General features: G+C 44.8%; 1 protein-coding gene across 1 annotated transcript in view; it reads left to right on the forward strand.

Moving 5' to 3' along the window:
* Trpm8 (transient receptor potential cation channel subfamily M member 8) overlaps window positions 1-6,829 on the forward strand; it is a 72,904-nt gene extending 66,075 nt beyond the window's left edge. Inside the window, exons 24-25 of the mRNA XM_048441774.3 lie at window positions 3,286-3,381; window positions 6,419-6,829. Of these exons, the coding sequence (XP_048297731.2) occupies window positions 3,286-3,336 (51 nt within the window). The 3' untranslated portion in view covers window positions 3,337-3,381; window positions 6,419-6,829. The remainder of the gene's footprint in view (window positions 1-3,285; window positions 3,382-6,418) is intronic.
* Window positions 6,830-21,245: the final 14,416 nt, after the last annotated feature.

Raw genomic sequence — 21,245 nt, forward strand, 5'->3', positions numbered from 1 at the left:
TGGGGATCATGTTCTGAATTTTTGTTTCTAGAACAAGAATTTAGCATACTTTTGCCTTCCTTTTAAATTGACTTTATTTTTGAACAGCTCCATTGAGGTATCATTGACACAAATTCAATATATTTGAGGTATACAGTTAGATATTTTGATTCATGTATACACTGCAAAATTACCACCACAATTCAGCCCAGCTAATTTACATACTTGCATAGTTACTATCTGCATGTGTCCTAGGATTCACTGTAAGACCTATGATCTCAGCACATCTCATGTATATAGACGATATTAATGTCTAGATGGGTATTAAGATATGAATAATAGCAGTCGTTCTCACCTCCGTGTACAGTAGATCCTTTCGCATTCCTCCCTTCCCTAACCCTTTTGACTATTTTAGACTGACCATGCAAGTGAAATCACATGGGAGGGGTTACCCGTCTGTGCCTCGCTTATTTTACTCAGCACAGTGCCATCTGGACCACCTGTGTCCCTGCAGATGTAGGGTTTCCTTCCTTCCTTTAAGGTGAAAGTATTCTCCACTGTGTCCATGAACCACATTTTTCCTTACCTGCCAATCTGTCACCTGGCACTTGGGTTGTTTCTGTGTCTGTAGCTAGCGCTGCAGTGAACAGGTCAACGTGGGCTCATGCCTCAACATGGGCTGCCTCATGCTCCTGACTTCAGCTCTTCAGCTGGGTATCGGGAGTGGGGTAGCGAGGCCACTTTTAATGTTTCCAGGAACTTCTGTATTGTTTTCCATAACAGGAATACCAATTTTAACAAATTCGTTCCATTGTTTGTTTGGTTTTTTTCAGAAAAGGTTTTTGGTGAAGTCTTTGTTATAAGACATTACTTAACACCCCATGCAAACAGATCTAGATAGCTTTTACTTCCTTTTCTTACCTGATCACATGGGCTACAACTCCCAATACCGGTTAGAATAACAGTGGCGAGGGTTAGCAGTCTTGTCTGAAGATACTAGAGATGGTGGAGTATTGGAGAGGGTGATAGGATTCTTTCTCCAAAGTCTTTATTGTGTCTAAGAGTTCTTATTTTCTTAAGTTTCTATTGTGAAACAGATCTAGAGTTTTCTGCTGATTTTTCTACCTTCAATGCACGGATCATGTTGACTCTGTCCTCCATTTTGTTCATTTAGCTTACCACACCCATTGGTTTTCGTTTGCTGAACCATCTTTTTATATGTCTGTCTCTTTGTTTCTCAAGACAGGGTTTGTCTTTGAAGCCCAGGCTGTCCTGTGACTCACTATGTAGACCAAGCTGGTCTTGAACTCACAGAGATCTGCCTGCCTCTGCCTCCTGAGTGCTGGGATTAAAGGTGTACGCCACCACTACTTGGCATGCAAAGTCAGTCTCATATCCCAGGGATCAATTTCACTTAGTTGTGGTGCGTGGTCATTCTGATGTGCTCTTGAATTGAGTTCCTACTATTTTATTGATGTTTTTGCATCTTTATTTACTGGGATGTTGGCCTGGAGTTCTCTTCGTTGTCTTTATCAGACTTTGGAGCCAGGGTAAGGTTGGCCTCATACATGGAGTCTGAAAGCAGTTCCTCTTCTGTTCTGTGGAGAGTCTAAACGGGATTGGTATTTGTTCACCTTTAAATGTTGGATGGTAGATATTCTCTCGTGAAGTCACCTTCCTGCTCCTGAGCTGTTCTTTGTTAGGAAGGTTTTGAGGCCGATTCTGTCTACTTGTTTGCTCCTAGTTTGAGCTTTGTAGTCTTTAAAAATAATGATTCCATTTTAATTGTATGTGTATGTGTGCATTTTAAGTGTGTGTGTGTGTGTGTGTGTGTGTGTGTGTGTGTGTGCACATGCAGGTGGGTGCACATGCCACACTGTGGTGTGGAGGTCAGAGAACAACTCTTACGATCTGGTTCTCTCCTTCAACTATGTAGGCCTGGGGGATCAAGCTCAGGTCACCAGGCTAAGTGTCAGGTGCCTTTACCCGCTGAACCATCTTGTAGGCCCTGGGTTCTGTGATTTCTATTCAGACTCCTTAGGTTGTATGTATCTAGAGAAGCCCCTGGCTAAGTAAGGTTCCAGAACCACAGTGGCTAGCAAGCTGCCCTTGTGGGAAATGAAGAGGACTGGATGGAGGTGCTTATTTCATGAGGTACCTGTTTTATCTGGCATGTGCCTGATGGCCTGTGTCCAACCTGTCCCTGGAGCAGGAATTTTGTATCTACTGGCAGGTGCCTTTGTGGCCTTTGGCTAGCTAGGGGCAGCTAATACCGGTCTGCCCTTCACTCTTGTTGCGGGAGCCTGTTAGACTGTGTTCTCCCACATCTGAGGAAAATTCAGGCCTGAGCAGCCCCTGGTTCTTTAAATTCACATACGGCTACAACAGACACAGCTTTTCTTGCGGTCTAGCTAAAGATCTGTTGGTTCTGTTTACCTTTTCACAAAACTGACTCTTACTTTGGCTTATTTCCCTTTTGCTTCTCTGGGTCACTTCTTTTGCTCAGAGAGTCTTGTGCTCTCCTTGAAGTGGCTTATTATTGCCATTTTATTGGTAACAAAATCCCCTGGGGGAAAAACAGAACCCTTTTCCATCTCATTATAACCGAAAACAAAGTTATTCACAACTGACCTGAAGCCTAGAAGTGGCCACTCACTGCGCCGTTTTCAATGAGGCCGCCGTTAGCCACCACGGCTTCTCTTTGTTCTTCCTTCTTCTTTTTTTCTTTTAATTAAAGGAAGAGGCTCGCACTGGAAACGGGCCCAACCTCAGCACACATCCCACCCCCACCCCAGTAAGCTGGGAGCCGACTCCACAGGAATTAGAACTTGCCCATGCACTTTTATAAGGACATCAAGGTGGCTCGTGACTTAAAATGAGGCCACAGACCTCATATAATATGCAGAGTAAACTTATGAATCATTTATGTAAGTTGTATTTTGGAGCTTACCGTTTATGTGTTAGGAGGCATATGTCATAGCTTACTAGTATCTTCAAATTTTTATTAGCACTATATTTTTATATAGCAAAACTTCCTTCATATCTACTAGCAGTGTCTGTGCCCATTTGCATACATTCCTCCTGTTCTGTCATAGTTTGTTGGGTCTAGGAGGAAAGAAACCCTTTTGGGTGTGCATTTCATGAAGCTGATGTTGGTTTGTTTGGTAACCACTGACTATAAGTTAGCAATAGGCAGGGTCCACCTGCCTTCTGTGGGTTGCCTTTACTGGTGAACAGACTTGTCATTTCAAATGGAATGTTGGAAATCTGTCCTAAGACTGCGTTCTGTGTCTCTCCCTTCCCAAGCTTAACGATCTCAAAGGTCTTCTGAAAGAGATTGCTAACAAAATCAAATAAGCTGGGTGAACGAACGCTCATGGAGCGAAATCAAGGCGTGACAAGGTGAGTTGGCTAACGTCTTTCTTCTTTGCTCTAAAAATTTCGGTGTTTTAAGGATAGTTTTCAAATTGTGGTGGTTTTCCCACTTGTTTTATTGTCATATGTTATCAGCTTTTGACAATAAAGCATTGTACAAAACAAACCAAAAAAGTTAACAGTTTAGAGACATGGAAGTTCCTCCTCATGTCCCCCCCAGAGGGTGGCTCTAGAGCACAGATAGCCTACAGGGTCTGTGTAACACTTGCCAGCCTTGTAGCCATTTTCACATATTGGAATGAGGTCATACTGACCTAATATTTGCTATTTTTTCTTCCTTAATGCTTTATCATAGAAATTTTTGTGGAAATGTGCCTCAAATGTTCCTTAGTCTCATGGTTTCTTTTGTCTAATAGACAATAGCAATGCTGTGGGGTAGGTAGGCTGATCACCTTTTTGCTGATGAAAATGGTTCCAGTGAGACCTGGGAGGGTTGTAACAACAGCTCATTTGCACCGTAACGTGAAACTCAATTCATTGGCAAAATTGAACTCAAGGCTTTGCTCCAGCCTCTCGCCATTTGCTTTAATCATGTTTTCCCAGAACCGGTCCAAATCCTAGGCCAAATGATGAAAATTTTAGGAGCATGGGGAGGAGGGGAGAGAGGCACACAATTATGGATGTTCCATTAGTCTACATACAAGTAAATTGTAAGGAATAGAGAGACGTCGAGGAATTGCCTTCTCCATTAGTATTGACAGAGTGTGGCAGAAGGGTCAGAACTGCGATGTGCTAGCCCCTTGTGCTGGCCCTTAATGTTGACCTCTCGCATTCATGTCTAGCATCGGCGCCCTCATGTGGAGCCCTCACACTGACCCTTGTGCTGGCCCCTTGTACTGCCTCTCACACTGGCCCTTCAAGCTCATCCCTTGTACTGTTCTTTGGCACTGGTCTCCCGTGTCGCCCTTTGCCCTGACCCTTACTTATGTGCGGTAAGTACTTGGACTGTAGGGTTCCCCTCTGCAGAGAGGTCATGCTGCGGGGAGATCCTGATGTCTTTGGCCATTCATTGGTGTTACTGGGGTCCTGGCAGTCACAGCTCATATCTACAGACCTCCAGTATGGAAGACCCATACCTGACAGGATCTGAAAGCTGAGTGCCTCTTCCTGAATGTGCTGAAGAATTCAGCCTTGAGTACTCAGGGGGAATCCATTTCGACACCTTCACAATGATGTTTAATTTAAAAAGTTGAAGTTTAAAACTGTAGCATGATCAATAAAAATGCAGAGACAGATATTGGGGTTCAACCTGAAGGTCAGAAAAGCAAAATAGCCAGCCACTGGCTCTTACCTCTACCTCAATTTGAAATGGTAATCTAGCCTCTAGGAATCTCAGAATGAGACAATGTCTGAGAGCTGTTTCCTTCCATTTTATATTCCTCGCTAGAGCTGGGATTAAAGGCCTGCACCACTACCACCTGGTTTCTGTGGCAAACTAGTGTGGCTACTGGGATTGAGGTTGTGTGTCACCACTGCCTGGTCTGTAAGATTGACCGATAGGGTTGTTTTACTCTCTGATCCGAAGGCAAGTTTAATTTATTAAAATACAAATGAAATATCACTACATTACACTTTGGATTTTGAAACAGTTTTTTTCTTAATGTATGAACTGAAAAAAAACAGGAAGGAGCAGACAAAACAGTTCAAATGATAAAATAAATCTAAATGTGATTAAAGAGTTGAAATAATCCCCAAAAGTTCAAATCTGTACTAGTACCCATCCCCAGAAAGCTCTAATCTCAGTCTGCCTTTCAGCCCTTTGGTTGTGAGATGGGCAAACAGACTGCCTCCCACCCATCTACCCTGCACTTAGCTTTGGCCTTTGTTAATATGATCAGAACTAATGAAAGGGTGGATAAAAATGACCTTTGAGGGTGTGACATTTACTCTTGTATGTGTGTACCATGTGCTGGTGTGTGCAGCCTATGCACTGATACACATATTGAAATACACCAATATACATGAACACCCACACTGATACATATACTGATATACTAGCATATACTAACACACACAATAACATACTAACATACATTGACAAACATACTAACATATGAATACACATACTAACGGGCATTAACATCCACACACAGAATAACATACACTCATCCATACACTCACACAGGCAGAAAAGGAAACATATATCCCATGACTTTCACCTGGTGACATCTTTTGAAACAATGAATTTGTCAAATGCCATCTTTGTATTCTTTTTACTTCTAGGTAAGTTCTTTCTTGATATTCATAACCTTAAGAAAGAGTTTAACTGAGTGCCAGCCCTAAGTGTCTCAGACAAGTCTCTCAGTGCTTCTTTATCTAGACGGCTCAGGATCATTACCTTTCCCTGGGACAATATGACAGGGCAGAGAAAGTCAGTCTCAGGGTGAGAGCTGGGATGGGTGGGGTTGGGCAGGCAGACAGGTGCCTAGCACTTCTATCTTCATCCTGTGTCAGCCTTTGGTCCAATCTCTTGTGCCTGTTTTTTCGTTCTCCTACACTATGGCTAGAAGATTCCAGAGCAAGACTCAAGTAAGGCAGCCTCTCTCACCGGGGTGGGGAGCAGAGCGGGGAAGGGGGTAGGTCCTTGGGGGAGGTCCTGTTTTCCAAAGAATGGGCTCCTGACTGCATCATTTCCTTTCTTCTTGAAAAAGAAAGCAAGCTTTTGATGATCCTTTGCAAGTCATTTGAAAACTGCATTTTGATAAATGTTCTAGTTTTCAACTTGGCTATTCTATATTTTTGAGTTAATGGAGCAAGAGCTAAGCTAATAAAGTCCTTATTGGTTCTCTGAGACTTCACTTAGAGGGGATGAGTTGGATCTTACTCAGTGAACCTCCCATAGCTCACAGGGTCAGACTCCCAAACACAACTAGTGTCACAAGCCAACCTCTTGGTTGTGCTGGCGTGCTCACACCTCTTCCCAGTCCATTTTGAAACAGCCTAGGCTGTCAGAGAGCGGAGCCATGAAACTTCTTCAGAGTTCACCGTCTTCTTGTTTTCACAGGTGAAATCAGTCCTCTGGATTGGGAGGCTCACGGGACACTGATGGGCAGTGCTGCTATTGACCTCTGAAGGAGAACTTTCCAGGTTCCTGGGCCGATGACTCATTGTCACCCTCGAGGGCAGACATCAGGGAGCAAAGTGTGTGGAGGACTTTGGACGTGAAGAGGGTTGTAAAGGATCACGTGTTCCTCCGTGAGGGTGCCTGCACCTTCTTCATGTTAGAACTCGTGCTGGCATTGAGTATTCACGTGTTTGCACACCTTGAAGCTCCCCACCTTCGTCCCACGCATCTCCCATGACAGCCATCCTGGCCCTGATGTTACACCTGCACCGCTGTTATTTCCTGCTTTCCTCTTTCCTGCATTGTCTGAACTTATCGACTTATTGGTAAAAGGTCCTACCCCCACTCCAATCAGGCCGGCTTCTAAAATACTCTAGGGCAACTTCTCCTCACACACATTACAAAGGGCCACTATGGCAGTGACTTCCTCTTGGGTTCACCAGGACTTGGGTGATCATCTATTCTTACCAGGGTGAAAAGTCACCTAAGAGGAGTTCTTGCTTGTTTTGTTTTCGTTGGGTGTGCCCCTCCTCCACTCTTATTATTTCCCCATTAAAAATAGCAAATAGATAGTACAGGGAATTAGATGGCATAAATGCACATAAGAAATCTCCTACTCCCTCGTGTAATTATTGCTCACACTTCTGTGTGTTTGCTCAAGACTAGCTTTTTTCTATGCATGGTATACTTCACTTATAGAAATCTTAATCATCATCTACATATACAGTTTTATATAGGCCTTCTCAACAACGATTTTATCAAAGATGTTTCACAGTCTTCACAAGCAGTATCAGTAAGTCAGTAATATTCAAACCTCTAGCAATTTTCTTAACGTAGGTCATTGATAGCTGATTCCACTTGGCCATCGAAATGAACATTTTTGAGCATGAGTCTCCTTTCCGAATTAAGACCATCAAGAGACTTCCTATCTAGGATACTAGCTTTGGAATATTTGTTGATTATCAAATCGTTTACAAGGCTTTTTTTTCATCAGTGTATAGCGAAATAGAAATTATTAACTTACTTATAAGGCATAAGATATGTGGAGCTCTCTCTATTAAGACATAGTATTATATTTAACCCTACTTCAGGAAGATGCCAGCATTCTTGTTCAGGCATTGTGGAGTATGTGGGTGTTGGTAGAGACTTCCAGTGGTTATCTCAATGAGCGCTCTACTCTTAGCCGTCTTGAACCGTGGTCCCTGTGCTCCAAAGAGATGTGCTGGGAGAGCATAGGGCACTTTAGCATTTGTAGTTAGCTTTCCAGCTTTTCATAGACCATTCACTTAGCAACTGAAGGAGCGACCCTCAGCAGGAAGTCATTAAATGAATATTTAGATAGAAGAATGACGGAAGCATTAATCCAGATAGATGTATTTATTTTTGTTTGGTCTGGCTGGCTATTCACAATGTTAGCAGAGATTGGAGGAATAAAGCATGCCTATTACTTAAACCCATTCTGGCCTTACAGGGCTCCCACTCATCAGAGTTTCAGAAGCAGGGAGTAGATGGGATAAATTTACGTAATGAAAATGGCCAATGGAAAGCTGAACATTTCTCTGTTGGCGGGAGCAGTCCACATCCATTTCACCCCGATGAACAAAGTGCTTGCCTTGGCTGAAACCAACACGAGAAAGGGTCCATCCTCTCCATAGGGATTCTATAACAACACACAGACGGTGTGGACATTAAGTTCCAGGCCCTTACCTGCAACTCAAGCAACAAACCAGAATAAAAGAAGTAAATGAAACTTAAAATGCCCTGTAAGACCAATTAGCCTAATCTATCTGCCAATCCTCACTTAGTGAATGTGTCCGCGTGCTCATAGTTCCATGCCATGTCTCACTTGGCTTCAGACAGCAGTCTTTGCACATATTATGCTCCTGTTGACCCTAAAGAAGATTAGGCAATGCTCAGAGTCTTCTCTCATTCATTGTGGAACTATCAAGCCTCTGGGGTCTCCAATGGTTACTCTGAGGATGCGTGCTCATGCAACATTATTATTTCTGCTGTATCTCATGAAAATATCACATGTTGGCTATTTGTCAAATCAAAGGTGCTAGCTACATCCTTTCGGTCTGGTACTAACTGTAGACTTGCGCACAACTCCAGAGCATCCTACAACATGGCTTCGACCAGTGTGTGGGAGTATTAAACCATGGAGGAATTGTCCTGATCATGTGTGTGTGTGTGTTTGTGTGTTTGTGTGTGTGTGTGTGTGTGTGTGTGTGTGTGTGTGTCATTCTAGCGAGAGTGAAAAATAAAAGTCATTCCCTGAGTTACAGTCATTCCTAAAGGGATTGGGTGCGGAGACCCAGGGCTGATAACTGGGCCACTCTGGGTGCCAACAGAAGCAAGTGTGCTGCGGCTGCACTTGCCACCAGGAGATTTAGGTCCTGCGGTCCACAGTTTGGTAAGTGTATTAACTGCTTCTCCATTGCTGTGATAAAGCACCATGACCAAAAACAACTTGTAGAGGCGTTTATTTGGGTTATGGTTCTAGAGGGATAAGAGTCCATCATGGCTGTGGGCAGCGGGCATGGTGGCAGGAGTAGAAAGCTGAGAGCTCACATCTTGAACCATACACACAAATCAGAGAGAACAAGCTAGAAGTGGAGAGAGAATTTCAATCTCAAAGCTGGCCCATACCTTCTTCAGCAGCACACCTCCTGAACCTCCCCCAAATAACATCACCAGCTGGGGATCAGCTGATCAAAGCCACTAGTAGGTTTTGCTTAGCACACATCTGTAACCTAAGGGTCTCGAGCTTCACTGAACCAGAGGAACTCCATTGTGTTTCCGGTGTTTTATGAGGTCACAGGGCTTTAGATGTAGGCTTGCCAGCAGACTGACAGATTACCCTGGGCTAACATGGAGTCTTTCACCCACAATAGAGCCACCTGTGCCCAATATGGGACTAGGGTTGCTTGATATAGTTACGTCCCTGCCAGTGTTCCCGAGTCCTCCTGCTCCAAGGGCACAAGTTTGTCTCCAGGAGGAGTCAGGAAAATGCATCCTTCCCCCCTCCTGCTTCTCTGTGGTCCACAGGAGACTGATCATGTGGTTGTCATGGAAATGGTTGCTGCCTAAAGCCTCTGTCTTAAAAACAAGCTGCTCAGAACTCAGGCCCTTGGTCTGTGCTGGAACTGGGCATCCTTCTTCACCCTCTGCTCCAAGCGTGAGGACATGGGCCTTTATTCTCCCGAAGACAAACGTTTCAGTGTCTGGTGGCCTACCCCAGTTTTCTGAGCAGACACCTCTGAAGTTCAGCTAGTTAGGGTCCTGCTGGGCTATGCACAAAACATCCACATGGACAGCGCCAGTGCATTTGATCAGGTTGTGTTTTCCCCTGCAGAAGTCTTGTTTGTCAAGTTCCCCTCGCTCCTCATACATGAACATGTTTTTAAATGTCTCCTGTGAACACTTGCTTGGAAAGAGAATGACTTAAAATAATTGGGAGGAATTGGCAGGCTCTGCTTCTACCATTTTATAACCTTCTCGGGTAGAAGAAGTGAATCTAAGACAGAGTCAGCACTACCAATAGGTGGACTACTAATTAAATGCAGGGGTGGGGTTGAGCACCGAGGGACTCGGAATGAGGGTGGAAGATGAAAGAGGTCTCTCAGGATGCAGCCTGGCTGTAGCAATGAGACTGGCTTCCTCTGACCTCCCCTCAAGGGGATCATCTGGTGTTGGCAATGTAGAGATGCCTCGAGAAATAGGGTGGGTGGGGACAGGACATGTGTGAGGGATGATGAGTAGTGATGGCTAGGTGTCAGACAGCAGTGGGGCATTTGACATTGTCGGGGAATATTGTGAATGCAGGGAGAAGAGAGAGCTGCTGAAAGGAATAAGACAGAGGAATGTGTTGAGTGGAGCATGTTTAGGACCCCTTAAATTTGTGTGACAGTACAAATCTTTTTAGAAGATGTATATAGATCTCGGCTGACCTACGACTCAGGGGAGGGCACTTGTCCAATATGCATGAGGTCCTGGGTTTGTCCCCTAGCATCGTATTTGCATATTCATACATGCACGACACACACAGTGTAAAGTGGTCCATCAGATCAAAAAGTCACACGGAATCTTCTAGAACATGGGGCACATTATGCCAGGCTCTGAGGTCCTAGGTCTCCATCATGCTGAGAGACATATTCCTGGGATTCAGGGTGGGACCTCCCTTCTCTCTCAAACCTTCAGTGATCCCTCACTGACTGTCCTGCCATGTGTTCTAATAAATGGGGACTCAGCAGCCCTGCCTGATCTCTGTAGGCTCATTGTGTGACAGCTCATGACTATCTCACACCAAGCCAATTGTCTGGACATAATATCATGGTAGTTGCCGAAGAGTCTCTTCCCTTGTGCTTAGTGGCTTGTCTTCCCAGCAGGAACTGACCACTGGCCACACAAGCACTCCATCATCAAGATCAAACAGCTAGTATTGAGTTTATTCTTCATAGATTTTCCCCTCCTAGGTTTCCACCTCAGTAGATCTTCTAGAAGAAGCTGTAAACTCACTCAGTGACGGGAGAAGTTGTGTTCACTGGAAGCTTCTGTGCCCAAGGAAATCATATAAGCGCTATATCTTGATTTGCTTGTCTGTAGAATGGCCTCCTTTCCTCAGAGGGGTGAGAGGATTTGATGAGGTAGCTGGGAGGTTCTGAGTCTTGGAATGACATTTTGTTACAGCTTCTGTCAGCTTTCCTTACTTCCACCATTCTCAACTCTACCTCTTACTCAAAGTCTCTTCACCTTTTTTTCCCCTCTTATAAACTCTTAAGCTTATGTTAGATCCCAACTGTTGACAGAGGTTTCTGTCTTGCCAGGTTCCACAGCCACTCAGTTCCAAATAAACACACAGAGGTCTACAATAATCATAAACTGGTTGGTCTAGTAGCTCAGACTTCTTATTAACTTCTATAACTTATATTAACCCATTATTCTTGTCTGTGTTAGCCACATGGCTTGGTACCTTTTGCAGCGAAGCAGTCACATCTTGCTTCCTCTGTATCTGGGTGATGACTGCAAACTGAACCTTTCCTCTTTCCAGAATTCTACTCTGGTCGCTCTGCCTATACTTACTGCCTGATTGCCCCACCTATATTCCTGCCTGGCTACTGGCCCAACAGAGTTTTAAAAACAATACAAGAGACAAATCTTTACAAAGTACAAGACCATTGTCCCACAACACCCAACTTGAAAGACACCACCTCCAGATAGCCTGCCTTGAGAATCTCAACCCCCAGAGCAGTCTCTGGCATTTCTGTCCTGTGGAGCCTTCCTGACTCTTCCACTCAGGTATCCACTGGACACTCATGTTAGGTGAAAACTTCAGCACCTTGACAGACCTTTAACCTATTCCGCATCTGCCATCCTTGTTGGATGCTGTGGTTATTGGTCTCCAACAGAGTCTTCTTAGAATGCCTCCAGTGGGGATGGAGAGTTCTTGAGGGAGAGACATTGTCCAGCTTGTCTGTCTCATTCATTCTGTATGGACAGTGCGAGAGCCCAGGGAGGGCTGTGTGTTTGAACAGCACCATTCTTCAGCATGTCATGAGATGCTCTCCAGGCTCTTGTTCCTTCTCTTTTCTTGCTTGGTTGAACTATTTCTCAGTCTTATCTAAGCACACCCTATTTCCTCATGTTCACAGCCTACCCGTTTTTCTTCACATCAGGATAGAAGCCAGTCTATGGATTTGAAGACAACCCTGGCAGCCTGTCTGTGAGATATTGTGGTCACTGTGAGAATCTTGTGATAGGGTTCTCTAGGGCCAATGAAAGGTATCTGCAGAATGGGGTTTACTAGGCAGCTGGGAAGTCCCATAATCCACCATCCGTGGTGATTTGAAGCTCCTCCCTAAGTCCTGTCTTATGAATCAGGGATGAGAAGATTCACGTCCCAGTCCAGGGGCCAGGAAAGGTCGGCGATGCAGCTCACGAGCCAGAGAGGAAGTGCAACCTTTCCCTGTTCCTGCTATGTCCAAGTCTTCTGGGGATAGATAATACCTTCCACCCTGGTGAAGGAGATGTCTCTACTGATTACAGCAATGCATACACTAATCCTATCCTGCAATACACTCCCAGACACCCAGAGATAACACCCAGTCAACTGGAAACAGAAAACTCACCATCTCAGGTCTTTCTCCCCTGGATCAGGAGCTTTGACAAGATAAAGACTTGGGCTTTTTCATTTATATATTAATCCGCACACTTGACTTGTGAGTTGTACGTGTCATTGTGGTTGGATACAGCCCCGAATCTGTACTGAAGAGCGGTCTACCACAACTGTTATCCAGTTGTGAGATATGATGGGGCTTTAGTGAAAGGGACGTGGAAGCAAAGAGGAGGCTCCCAATTAGCTCTGAGGAAGAAGGCAGGGAGACATCCAGGACCTATGATAGGCAGAATGGAGTTTACTGACAAGGAAGGATTGAAGAACAGAGAACACGGGCTGGCTAGTGGTTGAGAAGTCAAGTTGTCATTGCCTCCCCTGGGCTCAAACTCCATCTCCGGAATGCTATGTAGCCCAGTCTTTTGCTATTTGGTATTGGAGCTCTCGGGTCCCTGGCAGTCTTTGCATGTGTGTGTGTGTTCTTGGAAGATGTTTCATGATGTGAGCCTGTGCAATCAGCCTTTACCTTTCATGGATGGGTAACGGAATGAAATTAACTGCTCAGGAACTGTCTAGGACATGAGGGGCCTGCGGGGCACCGAGGGCTGTCCAAGTGTGTGGGTACTGAAGCCCAACTTTTAACTCTCAGCCCCGAATGCGCTCTTCATGCAACAGAATGCTTCATTAGTATTTTCAAAATGACGAAACTTCAGTCCTCTACATTAAGAAAGGGTCCAGGAGCACTTTTAACTCAGATCGCCAGGAATAGCAAACGTAATGATTCTATGCAAATAGAAGTAAAATCCCACACGCTCTGGGTATGCACTAGGTCCTCTACATACATACTACATACATACTACATACATACTACATACATTTCGTGTGGGGTCTTTGTGAGACTCCTACCAGTCAGAGTGGGGGTGTCTCTGACTCTTACCTGCGCTTGGGACCCCTCTCCCCCCACCAGGTTGCCTATTTCAGCCTTATGTGAGGGTTTGTGTCTAGTCTTATCACATCTTGTTTTGCTGTGTTTGGTTGATGTTACTGGGAGACCTGTGACTTTTTCGAGCAAAATGGGAGAGCAGTGGACCTGGGGAAGAGAGGAAAGGGGAGAACATGGAGGAGTGGGGGGGGAAGGGTGGGCTACAGTCGGAACCTACAGTGTAAGAGAAGAATAAAGAGAAAAAAATTCCACACGCTCACTTGGCCCATTGCTTTCAAGTAAAATCTACGACTACTAGTAACAACCACAACAATAATGCTAATCAATGTTTCCTAATTGCTTGCGCCTCGGTGGTGAGATATTCCCGTCCCTGTTGACCATGGTCCTCTCCCAGCCTCCACTTTTATCCTCCTTTCTTTTAACTTCAGTGCTAGCAAATGCCTGTAACGCCTCATTCATGTTTTTTACATGAGTGAGGCATAGGGCAGCAATCATCCTTCTAAATGGATAAAAAGTCTTGAGCCTTACCGCTTTCAGCCCGATACGTCTCCTTATAGAGGCAAAACCACTGCCCAGTGCAATTTCCCTGGGACTTTCTTGATTTTTTTTTTGTGATGACTATCCTTGGTTGTCAGCTTGATTATATCTAGAATGAACTCAATAATGGCTGCGCACCCCTGTGAGGGATCTTGGCTTAATGATTTGAAGTGAGAAGGTCCACTTCTAATACAGATCTTTGAGGTGGGACCACACACATTTACTTCATAGCTTTCGAACTGGGAAAGCCCCACCTCTAATCTGGGCTACACATTCTGTTGAAAGCCTATATAGAGGACATGAAAGAAGGAAGCCTTCTCTCTTTGCCTGCTTCTTCGAAGGCTTGCTGGAAAGTGCATTCCTTCACTGGTATTAGAGCCTATTGCTTCAGGATTCTGGTGTATACTGAAGACCAGCCGAGACATCCAGTCTGGTGGTCTGACTAACTGCTGGATTCTCGAAACTTCCATTCATAAGCAACCATTGTTGGATTAGCTGTATCACAGCTTGTAAGTCATTGTAAGTCCTTCTAATAAATCTCTATATATGTATGAGTTTTATGTATATGTATGTTTATATGTGTGTGTGTGTGTGTGTGTGTGTGTGTGTGTGTGTGTATTCATTCTATAAGCTGTCACTCTAGAGAACCCTGACTAAAACGCCCTGAGACTGCAGATCTCCAGCATCCTTCTGGAAATGGGAAAGGGACATCCTAGGCAGCCAGCTGTCAGTTGCCAGATGCGTTCGGCAATGCCTACATGTTCTATTCTGAGTGAGCACCCTTACTCACCTGGAAATGATGAGACTCTGGAGTTCCTGGCCTGTGGACAGGAGATGAAAGGGACTTCCGTGTCCCAATGGTCTACCCTAAGGAAGAACCCTGGGGCAATAGTACACAATAACAGCTCGTGTTCTCTGCAGAGCCCCTGCCCTTCATGTTCCCCAGGTCAAAGTTCAGATGAGCTCCTGGCTCTGACCCTTGCTGTTCTTTGGCATCTCTGGAGGTTGCATAGCTCTCTCTCCAATTGTGGACCATTTCCATGTCAGGAAACAATTTCTCTCTGGCTCCTGAGAGCCTCTGCCTTCTAGCTCTGAAATCCTGAAGTCAGTTTTTTGGGAGGGGGTGGGGGTTAGGTTTGCTCTTCAGATCCTTCTGTAATTAAGTGGCACAGTTCATCAGCCTATTAGAAGCCAGGAGACTTTCATTACCAGAGCAGAAGTGCACATGGCTTGAACTTGGAGAGGTAGGTGAGTTCATTTCCATCGGTTTGATCGAGCACCCACCGCGTGCCTGGGCCTTAGATGGGTCTAGATTAATTCCCTGATATTTCCTGGTCTCCAGGATGTAAGGTCCCTTCTGTTGGGTTGGATTGTGATACCTCCTGGGGTTTGAGCTACCTCATTAGAAAAAGGAAGCCTTGAACGAAATAATCACTCAGGCTGTTCCCTCTCTGGGACACTAGAGTCTCATCTCTGGACGGAGGGAAAGGAGGAAGCCTTTGGTGAGAACATCCATCCTTTTTTTTTTTTCTTCCTGGTCACTGAGTCTTTCTGAGTTATTTTTGTAAACGAGGCCAACATTAGATGAGACAGACAGGAAATCCTTCTCCTCCCACCTGTACCCCTTCAGTCTGAGAGCAGGCATTCTTGCTCCACTAGTCAGCCATCTTTGGGGGTGTCGGGGGGAAGGAGTCGCTGCTGGTGGGAAAACGATGGGATTGTAGATGCTGGTGGCCAGGTGGACAGAGAGAGAAGGAGGTCAAACTGGCTGGATCTGGAGTTGAATAGATGGGTTTGAGAAGGGACGGGTGGAAGAACCTGACCCCGCTCTCAGGGTGTGCATGTATTCTCCGACCCTTAGCTCCAGCCTCGATTTCCACGTGAACTCTGACTGAGCTTACCCAGATGGTTGTCTGGACTGTTTAGATTGTAATGCTTTGACCAACTGGCTGGCTCTAGGGAGACATTGTCACTGTGTTCTCTATGTGTGTGCCCTTCAGGATGTACCTGACAATGCCTTTAAGATCCAAGCACCTCTCTTTTTTCTCTGATGCAATCTTTCTTGTTCACCTTGCACTGTTATCTTGGCTCGAACAGAGCAGCAGCAACTTTATCCCCACCCCCAAAGATGGATAAATAACAGAGTAAGGGTCCCTGCTCTCAGACAGCAGGGGGAAAGGCCTGAGGGGAAGGCGGGAAGTATTCCCAGGTTCTCTCTTTATAAAAGTAACACCAAGTCTCAAGTAGCAGCCTCTGAAAAGCCCTGGTGCTTATTCCCTCCGCTTTGAACGTCTCTGTAGTTGAGGCCAATAAAAATCTGACCAAATAGTGTTCATGTTTAAGACCCTTTAATAACTTCCTGTTGAATGGTCAGGGTTGTTGTAAAAAGTCGGTGGTTTGGCATGTTCCTGTTCACTTTCCCAGCCTTATCTGGTACAGGGCCCTGCCTCATCCTGAATGCCCAGTCTCTCAGTGTCTCACGAGACACTATTGAAAGGGCTTGGGATGCTATTGCTGACTACCCTAGAGCAACAGACATATGTCAGAACTCGCTTAGGCAAACTGCGTGACTCTGTCTAGGGCTCAGGATGCTATTAACGATTACTCTAGAGCAATAACAAGGCATTACTTTGGACAAACTGTGTGACTCTGTCTCTGGGGTGACGTACTTGTGTCTGTCCCAGAGCTCCTACTTCCTCTAGTCTGTCTGTCTGTCTGGGACTCTCTTGCCCTGCTTTTTTTTTTTCTCTCATTCATTCTGAATCATCCTTTAGTTCCTATATCAATACTTGCTTTTCCAAAGAGACTTTCCTAACTATCTCAAGTCCTATTTAATAATGATAACACCTTCTGGAGAAGGAAAGGCGAGTGTGCTGGATTTAAATGCTTTGGGCTCTGAGAGATCAATGTTCAGTAACACAATTGGCTGCAGACCTGGGTACAATGTAGAACTTTTGCATGTTATTCATGTTTAATGCAAAACCAGCAGAAACTCCAGCTGTGAGGGAACCACCTGTCCTTCATCCTGGAGTGTGTGTCTGCCAGCATCCATGCCACAGGAAGGAGAGGCCTCAAACCTGTCTCAGGTCTTGACATGAATTAATTGGGTTTAATTATTCTGTATCGTTTGGAGTTCAGTAACAAGGTGCACAGAAATGAACCACATGGGCAGGCCCCAGATGATTTTTGTGCCAGACAAGAGCCCCATTCCTGGACCACCTCTGTGATAATCTGAAGCGAGTAACAGCCTCTCCACACCTCCCCCTCCCTTTCTCCTCACTCTTTTACCTCATGTAGGTCAGACTGGCCTTACATACACTATGTAGCTAAACACGGCTTTGATTTCCCATCCTTTTGTCTCCATCCCCTGAGTCCTGGGATCACAGAGTACACTATCATAATTGGTCAATGTGGGGCTGGGAATTAGACCCAGAGTTTTCTATATGCCTTCTGTGACCATCTTTCTTTATTGTCTGTCTGTCTGTTTGTCTGTCTGTCTGTCTGGCTGGCTGGCTGGCTGTGTGTGTTCTCTTTTCTCCATTTCTGGTTTTTATCATTTTTCTTTCTCTGTCTTTACATTCTATTCCTTTTAAGACATCTACACTAATTTCTCCCATGATGTTAGCTGACTTTTATGGAGGACACAGTTCCAAACAGAAATACCCCCAAGGCTTAGAAAAGTATAGTAGAAAAAGAGCCATAATATTTAGATATGTACCAGTGCATCTCATGTGATACTGAGCAGGTCAAGAGACCCTCGTGTCATTATCGGAATTCATTTATTCATCCATTCAAAATTCATTTACTTAATTGCTGGTAATAAATCATGTCATTGCTGCCTCCAATGGACTCACGATCTGGGGAGGATGACAAATCCAAGGATCTCAAAGAGTGAGCAAGTCACAACACCAGAAGTGGTTGCTGTGGCCATGTCAGGCTGGTGGGGCAGGCAGAGGCGCAGGGGACAATCAGAGCAGCTGTGCATCGGATCTGGAGTCGGAGATGAACAGAGCAAGAGGCGGATCTGGCCTGAAGAAGGCAAGGTGAGAAGTTTTAGTGAATACAAGGAGAAAGCTCTTTGTGGCTCCTGTTGAGGTTTTCCTCATCTTTGCCCACATGACCGGCTCTGCTTCCGTGCTCAGGTTTACCACATCTGGAATGGTGGTCCTAGGAAGCTATGCTTCTGTGCTCAGGTTTACCACATCTGGATGGTGAACCTAGGGAGTTAAGCTTCCGTGCTCAGGTTAATCACATCTGGATGGTGAACCTAGGGAGCTATGCTTCCTTGCTCAGGTTAACCACATCTGGAATGGTGGTCCTAGGGAGCTATGCTTCCTTGCTCAGGTTTTCCACATCTGGAATGGTGGTCCTAGGAAGCTATGCTTCTGTGCTCAATTTTACCACATCTGGATGGTGAACCTAGAGAGTTAAGCTTCCATGCTCAGGTTAACCACATCTGGATGGTGAACCTAGGGAACTATGCTTCTGTGCTCAGGTTAACCACATCTGGAATGGTGGTCCTAGGAAGCTATGCTTCCTTGCTCAGGTTTTCCACATCTGGAATGGTGGACCTATGGCACTATGCTTCTGTGCTCAAGTCTCCCACATCTGGAATGGTGAACCTAGGGAAGAGTCTCTACCACTAATACTCACACTGGGAGCAGACACTGTAAGAGTTGACAAGAGGAGCCAGGTATCTGCCTTTCTGAGAAGCCTCCTTGTTGGTCCCAAGCAGACCACATCAGGACTGCCCTATAGGGCAACTGGGATGATGGGAGTGCTCAGTACAGCCCTTAACCCATAGGAGCCAGGTGGCTGCATTTAGACTAAGGGAGTAAGAATGGGTTCAGTGATAACACATGTAAGTCCAGTATTTGGGAAGCTGAGGCAGGAGGATTGTGAGTTTGAGGCCAGCATTGTATATACAGTACGTTCCAGAATGAGCCTCCTGGTTGGTTATTAAACAAAAAATGATCAGGTCTGGAATCAGACATACACTACAAAAAAAAAAAAGAAAGAAAAGAAAAAAAGAAAAAAAAGAAAAAAATGGATTCGGCAGGTCACACTTACATATTTGTGCACACACATACATTATGTAACAATAATAACCAAAGAAAAAGGCTATCAGTTTGAGAGTGAAGGAGTTATGGGAGGATCTGGAGGGTGAAAAGGAAGCAGAAAGTGATGTAATTATATTTTAATTAAAATGTATATGAAACAACTTAAACTAAAAACAAAAATAGCTTTCTGAAACCTCGCCACCCACATTGGTCTCTGATGGTGTTGCTCAACAACCTAAATTTGACAAAAACCCCAAAATAAAATAAGGAGGTAACTTTGAGGCCACCAACTATTGAAGATTGAATACCGTCACTGTAGAGAGCTAGACTGTTGCGGATCAAAGCCATATTATCTTGGGCTTCCTTTAGCTTCTTAATTGTCATAGCTTCCCCATCTCCGTATCCCACTGAACACCCTTGTGCCTGTCAGGTAAGCCATTTCAGAATGTTAACAGACGAGGCCCAGAGCAGATTCCTCTGCTTCACTATAACCTTGTCAACCCTATGCCTCCACTAAGGTATTTTTTTAAAAAAATCCTTTGATTTATGTCTTTCTTTTGTTCTGTAACTATAAAAACTTCACGACACGTTTCCACGTTGGGATGTGTTACTTGGGCGACTCGAATCGGCGTTCCTGGGAAATGGCCATTCGTATTTGTCTCCAGAATAAACTGTTTCTTATTCTCTTTGAGAACTGGGTTTTGCAACAAGACGTGTGACCTTTTGATGCACCGGGGGTTGACCTGGCACCGGACATGGTTACTGAAAGTGTCTAGGCTGCAGAGTGTCTTCAGATGGAAATCATTCAGCTCCTTATTTCCTTGGCCCTGACCCAGTGTGCTGGCGTGCTTGCTGACAGTGAAGATGGAGCCACACAGGGGACTTATTTTGTCGTCCAGTCTGCAGCTGCATGAAAGATCGGAACGGAAGGGTCGGTGGGCCATTTCACCACATCCTTTCCCCTTCTCCCCCGAAGTATTTGTAGCAGATGGAGGGTGTGTAGATTCCATACTGGAGGCTGGAGTCAGTACGCACACATCACCAGCTAAGCACCAGCACTGTGAATGGTGTGTTTGTTTTGACTTAACCCTCCTCCATCCCAGATGCCCCTGGAGGAGAACAAATTGATATCAGCGTACATTAACCAGACTCAGCAATTTGGGAAGTGCCTGAGCCCACGCATCCAAAGAATGGGGAGGATTGAGAAGAGTGATAACGCGAGCTAGACATCACAAGTCTCGGAGACACAACTGGATCAGAGGGCTGAGACTGAGCTCTGGGATGCCTAGCTGCCTCTGCTTCTCCAGGCTCCTGATTCTCCCTGTATAATCCACTGGCTGATGAGCTGGAAGACAGGATTTTTTTTTTTAGGGTGTTAATCCACTGCCTTCTCAGATTGCCAGGTCTCTAAATAAAACACAGTTGAAAGATTGAATTTCTGGTTCTGCTCACTGGCATTTGTGGCTATCGGATTCCGTATGCCAGTTGCAGAATGACGCATGGTACTATTGGGCATTTTAAAGAGAAAGAGATCATCTATAGTAAATATCTGGGGTATTTATCCTAGTCTTGGGACATTCAGCTTGTTTGTTTTTTCTTTTTCACAGCAGTATTTGAGGTGATCTTATGAGTTCATTATACACATGCCTTTTTCTCTCCCTCTTTTAATGCTCATACTTAAATTCCATATTTAAGCCAAACTTTTGTTTCATAAAAGAAACAGTATTTGACCTGTTTTAGAAAACCAAGAATATGTGGCTATTTTTGTTTTGTTTTGTTGTTGTTGTTGTTTTTGTTTTTCAGGAAAGGGTTTCTCTGTGTAGCCCTGGCTGTCCCGGAACTTGCTCTGTAGAGCAGACTGGGCCTAACAGAGATGCACTTGCTTCTGCCTCTTGAGTACTAATATTAAAGGTGTGTGCCAGCACCGTCTGACAGACATGGAGCTTATTAAAAAAGTAGTAATCCTTGCCTACCACATGTTAGCTGAGAGCGGAAGACATCATTCATGACTTTTGAAAAATAAACCTTTTGGCTTGTTTTTACCAACACCCTGATCTTTCTTTATTTTCATATTTCAAAGAGTAGGCCTCTCCTATTATTTCTTGAATCTTCAGA

The sequence above is a fragment of the Myodes glareolus genome, chromosome 1 (assembly GCF_982192425.1).
Source record: "Myodes glareolus chromosome 1, mMyoGla1.1, whole genome shotgun sequence".
In the NCBI taxonomy this organism is placed as follows: Eukaryota; Metazoa; Chordata; class Mammalia; order Rodentia; family Cricetidae; genus Myodes; species Myodes glareolus.